Source organism: Hylaeus anthracinus, unplaced genomic scaffold (assembly GCF_026225885.1).
Source record: "Hylaeus anthracinus isolate JK02 unplaced genomic scaffold, UHH_iyHylAnth1.0_haploid 12002, whole genome shotgun sequence".
Taxonomy (NCBI): Eukaryota; Metazoa; Arthropoda; class Insecta; order Hymenoptera; family Colletidae; genus Hylaeus; species Hylaeus anthracinus.
The window spans coordinates 8,929,103-8,937,269 of NW_026534349.1; the positions used below are offsets into that span (position 1 = coordinate 8,929,103).

The 8,167-nt window shown below is 37.5% G+C and overlaps 2 protein-coding genes across 3 annotated transcripts; one reads left to right on the forward strand and one right to left on the reverse strand.

Moving 5' to 3' along the window:
- The first annotated feature begins 1,303 nt into the window (after nucleotides 1–1,303).
- LOC128892132 (uncharacterized) lies at nucleotides 1,304–2,291 on the forward strand. Its single transcript, XM_054152277.1, has 2 exons — nucleotides 1,304–1,555; nucleotides 1,747–2,291. Exons 1-2 carry the CDS (start codon nucleotides 1,432–1,434, stop codon nucleotides 2,181–2,183), a joined length of 561 nt encoding a protein of 186 aa, XP_054008252.1. The 5' UTR covers nucleotides 1,304–1,431; the 3' UTR covers nucleotides 2,184–2,291.
- On the reverse strand, nucleotides 2,244–4,436 carry LOC128892108 (target of rapamycin complex 2 subunit MAPKAP1). 2 transcript variants are annotated; one of them, XM_054152229.1, is made up of 7 exons: nucleotides 4,252–4,436; nucleotides 4,013–4,153; nucleotides 3,658–3,926; nucleotides 3,416–3,585; nucleotides 3,040–3,336; nucleotides 2,725–2,966; nucleotides 2,244–2,649 (listed from the first exon to the last, which is right to left on the reverse strand). In XM_054152229.1, the coding sequence occupies exons 1-7, from the start codon at nucleotides 4,322–4,324 to the stop codon at nucleotides 2,474–2,476; spliced, it is 1,368 nt and encodes a 455-aa protein (XP_054008204.1). In that variant the 5' UTR covers nucleotides 4,325–4,436; the 3' UTR covers nucleotides 2,244–2,473. The 2 variants fall into 2 exon arrangements, with proteins under 2 accessions (XP_054008204.1, XP_054008205.1); XM_054152230.1 differs by having other exon boundaries at nucleotides 4,013–4,169; nucleotides 4,252–4,381.
- Between the last annotated feature and the right edge of the window lie 3,731 nt (nucleotides 4,437–8,167).

Here is an 8,167-nt window from a genome sequence, read left to right on the forward strand (position 1 = left end):
GGTTTAATTATTACACAAATATTATCGACCATAATTCTCGAGGCTTCCTCTTGAAATCTATAAAATGGCGTCACGTTCTTCCCCGAAACACTGACTCAGGGTCTCTTCTGAGTGTCCTATCTTCTGTGAACCTATTCTATTATTTAGAACCGATTAAAGAAAAAGTGAAAACAGCAATCAGAAGCTCTTTGTTCGATTGAAATGGAAAGATGATAGAGCTTCACCTTCGGTACACGAAAGGAAGCCAGAAAGCCGCTAGATACAAAGCCCTAACCGCCATAACCACTTAAGGATGCTTCGACCGAAGTTGCAACAGAATCTGCGCCCCAAGTAAGCGGATTCTCCCGCCTCGAAGTGCTCCCCGTTATATCTTTATAAATGGAACCACTCGAGCCTGTATGGAAAAGCGACAACTCGTGTCACACGGGGGATTTGCAAAATTATATCTTTACCATCGATCATCCGACGTTTTACAGATACCTTTTCGAACCACCACTGCGTTCTTGCATAGCATTTTGAGACATATTAAAAGAATAATACATTAAAAAATATAATGAGAGAAGGAATAGACTAAATAAATTTACTTGGAGACCTACCAAAGAAAAGTGAGCAAGTATTCATCGAGAAAACACATTTTCATACCATCTAATCACGTTTTGGTTGTTAGAAAGACAAATTAATTTGAATTTAAATAGATAGCTCTGATTAATGGACATGGAAACACTATAGCCATCTAGCGGCCAAGGCCGCACTAAAATTCCGCCCTTTGTTCAGCGCCCTCTATCGGGAAAATGTTCAAGTTTGTCGAGAAATAGTTCTTTTTTCTAGGTGCTAGATGGCACCATTGAGTCGTTTTTTATCGATATTAGAGTTATCCGCAAAGTTTACTTCTTTCTTTATCGCATATAACACTTTATTTAACGTTATGTCCAGCATGACGAGTAACTACTTCAATTTTCATCCTTATTTGAATTATATTTGGTCAACAAAAAAATAAACATTAAAGTTCTCACTGACACATATTGCAAATAGCAGAACATCAGGGTCTAGATAAGAGTTCCAAACATGTTTTTAATGTCATAATCATTAAAATATTACCGTAATTTTGATATTAAACGTAATAAAACAGTTTAAATATGTAGAATATTTCTAGTGGTAAAAGATTGGAACTATTTTTTGATAAGCTTGGGCGTTTCACCACGGATGGCGCCACTTACCCTTTTATAAACGCTAAACTATTTATGGTTATCCGTTACTAAGAGAACAGTGAATTTTGATTGGTTGATTTCAAATTTAACTGAGTCTAGTGATAAGGATTGTACGAGACTTCAGTGCCCTGCATTTGAAGATTGTAGCCAATTGTAGCATTATGCTAATTGATGCTAATGACGCCGTTGGAAAGCCGGTAGCAGTGAATGTGATAACTACAAAATGGATAATTTAAATCAGTCGGATGTATCAAACTCGGAAAAAGTATTACAAGAGGAAAAAGCCGTTTACAAACGTCGATCGTTGGTGTTCCAGAGTCGTATGAGTACATTTGACGCGTATGAAGGTTAGTTTCAACTTACTCTTTATTTATGTTTTAATTTTGGTCTTTCTCTTGTATAAATGACAAATTATTTCCAAAAGTATGTCGCGTAGTGAGATCTGTGTCGTGAATGAGAGTGTGAATATATTCAGTTACATTTTGGATTACTGTAAGATTATCCTATCGTCGATTATTTCTAAATCATCGTTTTGAAGGTGCACAACACATACAAGGTGAAAAGTCTGTGGATAGTGGTGATACAACAGAGTGTCCGTCCAAAATTCAACAAGAGAAAGCTTTTAATTTGGAGGAATATATAAAGAGCCTCAGAGAGGAGAGGAAAGAGTGGATAGAAACATATAAACAGAGAAAAGCTGAACGAAGAAAACTGAAAAAGCAAAAGTTATACTTAGATACTGAAGGGGGACAGCCTTTAGATCTAAGTATTTTGTCAGATTCTGAAAAAGCTTTCGTTACAGCTCGTCCAAATTATATGTTAATCTGTAAAAATAATCAAAAATTAACAGTTACAACTTTAAAAATATCACTGCTAAATCAGATGATATATGAATTAAATGAAAGATTTATTTTACAAATGGAAAAAAGACTAAGGAAAGTTACAGACAAAATCATTGAAACATCCGAATCATAAAATTAACATACATCATGGCATAGGTAAAATAGGTTAAGGTAAAATTAAATAGTTCGCATATAAATTTTCTATTTTTTATTGTAACATATAATAAAATAAATATATTTACATACAACGAAAAGAACAAATGTTTGTTTTTATATAGGAAAAAGTAAAGACATTGGATACTCCTTTGGTTAAAAAAATTTGTAAGACTTATTAAGAAACAAACATTTGTTTTAATCCTGATTGCATCAACACAATTAATGTTTTAAATAATTTAAGATAGAATATAGAAACCAATAGAGTTGTCATCTGTGCAAATGAAAGCTCTTACGCCTTGTGGCTTTCCTCTCCTTTTGTGACAAGTATTCTCTTCTCGATGTACTGGTATGTAATTCAAGGATATGATTTATTTTTTTAACAATCTCTTCAGCAGTTATCGAATCAGCTTCGAATTCGTGAGTTTTAAACTGCCCAGATGATCCTGTAAAATGACAGTATTTTTAATGTTAGGGAATTCGTTTGCAATTTACCATATAAATTATGTACCAAAACAAACCTAAAATAGTTTCGGAAGAAGAAGAATAGGGAGTATAAACTAATGTAAAAATCGTCTTTGATCCCTTTGTTTCCGTTACTTCGCACCAGGCAATATTGTCTATTTGATAACTAACGGCTCGTTGCCTGTTCCAAAACCGTCCAGCACCTTTTCCAGTTATTATCGGATTAATTTCGATTTTTTCACCCGATATTCCTATGTAAATTTCAGTCTTTGTTCTGACTTTGTTGATTATGTATACCCTGTGAAAATTACATTCGCATTGGCGACGAATTATTGCCGAAAGTCAACGATATAAGTACAACGAAAAAGTACCTGTAGGATTGGTATAATGGTGCTTCCATGGCAGTTGTATGTCCTTCCATTTTCGCCAAATCCTTTGCAACTTCCTCTTGTTCTTTATTTTGACCTTTTAGGAAATCTTCTTCGTCTTTTATTTCGACACGCATAAGCGTAATGTGTCGTGCTCTATCGCTTGGTTTCATCTCCGTTAGACCTAGCGTCGTAAATTCAAATTTAGAAATTGTTTCTCTGGGATCTAAACAAGGTAAATCCCAATCGACTTCTCCGTCATCTTCGGTGAAGTACAGCCCGTATCTCGTAATATCTTCCCTAAAATCATTAGGGTACCGACATGTTTCGAAGCAATAAATTTTACGAATGATAATCGTAATTTATAAAAAGTTTGTACTTTAAAGAATGATCCGGATGTTCTGTTGCATATTTATAGCAAATTAATCCGATAAATTCCAACACTTTTGCGGTAGCGATTACAACTACTTGAAGGGGATACATTCTCTGATTTTTAGGTAACATACACATAAAAATTCTGTACTTTCTAATAGGAATATCTACTTGAGCCTGCAATATATTTTACATAGATAACAGAGTCGGTAATTCCATGGTAAGTTTATGAAACTTATTGATACGTACGCTACCATCAAACTTAGCATACTCTATGAATAGATTTTGTGGTATATTTGGACATTTTTGAAGCTGATCAGATAAAAGGGAGTGTCTTTTAAGTTGGCCAGTCTTTTTACGAAAGTCTTTTCTTTGGAATAATTCTGTCTGTTGGCTAATGGATATGGCAGGATTAGTTTTCCATTTTATATTCACTTTGGCAGCTTTTTTTCTTTCGAGATCCATTTTCTCTAATCTTTTAGCAATGTTAGAACGTTCTCTGTGAGAATATTCCATATCTACAATAAAGATGTCATACATCGTTGAAAATATTTAGGACCATGTTTCATCATTTTATGCGTGCATTTTTTCAAAGTAAAGTTACCCATTTGTATGTCATACGATTCTACAAGAGCATCGAGGTCTTCGTCGTCGCTTTCTTCCATGCCAGGATAACATTGCAGCACTCCATTTGTTTTTAGTTGTTTAGGAAGATCTTCTCCGACCATCACTACTTCACACTGACCTTTAAAAGCACAGTACTAATCACCTTTCTTCACTTGTTAATATAAAGAGTGCATTAAAAATCCCGACTAGGTAACCTAAATAGAATTTACAATGTACCTGTGTTGTCAGTCAGTAAAAAACTGTCTCGAATGTGCGATAGGAGCCAATGCTCGTTATCATAAAACGCCATCCTCTTTTATATAGTTATACTTAAATCATAAAAAAATTATTTTCAAAATTCGTCCACTATTGTCTAAACGAAGTCTGTTCAGTCTTGTGTGATTTCATGTCAGTGTTGCAAAAAATTTAATCCCCTAAAAAATCTAGGGGCAAAATCCCAAATTGGCAACAGTGTTTCATGTCGCTCTGGATCTGGAACTTGTAAACACGCGTCGTTTACGCGTGTCGCCAACAGGTGGCAGCACGAGTACTATATTAGTCCAGCGGATAAATTTCATTTATTATCGCGGGGAAAGTTAACGTAAAATACATTATAGGTGTTGCGAGGCGATGTTAACTTTCATCAATTTCTTTTTACTGTCCCTATACTCGTATGCTGAACGAATTCAATTTATAATACTTTGTATCTGTGTTTTTGACGTAAAACGTTGCAGATACTTTGCATTTTTATTGCGATATCAGTTACTCGTATTTTTTTAGAATTATTCTTTAAGGTAATTGAACTACTCGTAACCGTGTTCACTGTAGTATAGCGATATCACTCGTTAATAGATTAAATAAAGACTTAACGAAGCACATAGAGATCCACGTTCAAGATTGTTTTAGCAGAGAATGGACTCAACAAAATTTTACTCGATGTTTCCGTTTTACATTTCGAAGAGGCATCGTGCTTGAGGTTGTGCGAACAATCAAGTCGAAGAAAGAACGCGAAGTAATTGCAAGGAACGAGAGAACAACGCGGACTCTTGATTTTGGACTAGAAACCAGGATGGAATATTCAGCCTGAGGATAGACAAGGAAGTATATATCAAGAACGAACGTATCGGGCGAAAGAAAAAAGCGTGGACGAGGTGAACGAGAGGAGGGCGGATGAGAAATGAAAAAACGGAGAAAATGAAGGCACGAATTAAACGGCGAGCCGGTGGCTCTTCGCCTTCGAAATGTTCGACTATTCGAAAACGCGAACAAAAAAGCCCCATCCAGCGATTCTTCCTCCTTCCGTGGGATACGTGCCAACTGCCATGACACCCGCTTTAGTTCCGCTTCAACGGGACAACGCAATTACCCCGGAAGTCCCGACGTACTCAAGTTGGATCCATCTGCTAAAATAATTCCTTCTGTAAACGACTTTTAGTATTTGGGACACATGGGAGAGATTTAGACAAAACAAATTGATTTTGTTCATATGGAACCTTAGATAGTTTTATTTATAATAAGATAGCATTCGTTTAGAAAACTTCGTACGACGTCGTTTGTCGTAGTACAAAGCTTTAAATAAGAGTTAATGAAAAATGCTGAATATCGTTTACAGAAAAAGGTATTTCAGTAGATAGATCTAACTTGAATTTTTCATATATCTTACTTGATTTCATGGGGGTACATGTTTCGATGCTAGCAGTTGTTTTCGTTAATTTTTGCGTTCGTATTTAACTTTTCTTCGTTTAGTAATTCGTTTCGAAGTTTGAGGAAAAGATATAGCCATCAGGACACGATACAAAATATTCCCGAATTTAAAATGGAATTCCGGATATACGCCTACGTTCGCGACGCGTTGTACGTGAATTCGCCATAACGCGCACGAGGCAGCAATCTTGCCGTGTTTACCATGTTAATGGAAAACCTTATTTTCCAGCGAAATGAAAACGAAACAGCGATCGCGATCGTCGACGCGATCAAACTTTTCATTATTAATGAACCCCTCTGGAGAGGCTGCATCGATAAGGATCTGCATTTCATCGATACTGCGCCCGGAAAAGGCTCGGGAGACGGTAGTAGACCGTCTGAGCGGACCCCAGAAGAACAACACTCGTTATTAAATTTGAAACGAACACCCTCCCGTGTTGCCGTGTCTCGCGCATTTTCATATTTCGCTCGCTCGTATTTCGTCCACGTCCTGTCACGCTCGAGGAGCTTGGAATGTTTTAGAAAAGAAAAAAAAAACACAGAAAAATAAACGGCAGGCCGTAAACCTTTGCCATTTACTCTTCAGACCCGGTAGCGTTCAAGGAGGACGTCGAGCACGAATACGCGGTAGAGTTTTCGCGCTTTCGCATCGCGATAAAGCAGATTACCTTTTTCATTCCCCCCTTCCCCCCTTGGGAAACTCCACCGCTAATTTCGCGCCGAGATCTTCATATTCGAGGACCATTTTTTTTTTGTTTTCTTCCCGACCTCTGCTCGCCAGTGGACACGCGGGTGGATAAAGAATTCTGGTACATTCTCTTCGTGTTAGTCCAGATCGGGGTTTATCTGATTTTATGAATTTCGGGGACGTTTCTCCTCCGACATTCTGTTTAATTACTCTCTGGCTCGCGCGCAGCGTTTTGCTTATTTATTTGCGGCAGGCTCAAGGATAAATGGCACGTTCGCGGACCAGGCGCGTCATATATCCTTAATTTCAGAGATCGAGGGAGACTCCTCTATCTTTCAGAGGCTTCTGCATTAGTCTGGTAGTCCGAAGATGATATTCTTCAATTTTCATTCGTTATTATCATTACATTATTAACACGTTAGTTGTCAAGCTAAAACTCGTGAAAATTTCTACAAAGCTAAAATTTGGTTTCGAGGCTATTGAAGATCAGGTGATATAATATGCGTGGTAGTATTTAATTCGTTAACCTCGTTAAATTCACTAATCCTATTCAGATTTATTTTCATTATCGCCTCACCTCTGGGATTCATTCTTTTAATCCCTTAACCCTTCAGGTCGATTCTTTTTGCTATTATCAAGTTTTTGTTCTTTTTATTATTGACAGTAATCATAATTATAAAAAACTAAACGTCCACATATGTGATCAAGGACGCGAAGAGGTTAATGAAAAGTCCTGTTACCCATTTTTATTAACCTGTTCCATCACAAATGATACCGTGCCCACATTTATATAAACATCATCAATGAAAACAGAAATATCTTAATGTTAACTTTGTGAACAGTTCTTAAAAAAAAAAAACATCGCAAAGGGTTAATAACCTCGATAAATAAAGTCTAAGGGATGATCTGTTACATGATTCCACTCACTCACCACCTTTACATATTGAAATTATTCGTATCATCGTTAGTTTTAGCGATTATTTATTATTCGACGAAAATTTCGCCCGTGCCTGTTAACCATCGTATCTCGACTCTCGGCGCGCGACAGTGGAAACGGAGTCCTAAAGTAATACGAAGAACCCTCGTTGTTGTCGCGGTCCTCGTCGACGTCCTCGACGTGTCGCCGTCGTGGAAACTCCACCGTGTACCGTAATAACCAGGTTACAACTACAAAGCCGACAATTAACCGTGCCTGGCAGTCAGCGCCATTCGTCATCCTCCGCGTTACCGCCGCTGGAAAATATCACCGAGATTTCCACGGTGAAATATTACTCTAGGATTAACGCTATAACTCTTTGAAGGGCGGTGATCAGTCCAGCTAAATGCTTGAAATACGAGCCTATGATCATCGGGGGCTGAAAGTGCGCGCGGCGTTTCTAAAACCAGCGTGCAAAGGGCGAATTTATGAAAAGCGGCGATGTCGATAGTTGAAGCAAAATGGGGGGATGAAAAGCGTAAGTATCGTGGCGAACGGTCGAACGAAATTCAACCCTCGCGTACACGATACTGGGAGGTGAAGGAATCGATATCGACTACAATTAGAAATAATTTAAACACCACTGAAGATTAACGTATACAAAGATGAAAATTTGAAGTATTGTGCTACCTATGTAACGATTCCCAACGTTTTATTCTCCAACGATCTAATATTTTCATGGTATAGAGAAACATGATACTCACTTCCCAACATCGAATCACGACGAAAGGGAAACTCCACATCGTCGTTGATGTAGATGACTTCAAACGATACGCCAAGAGCCC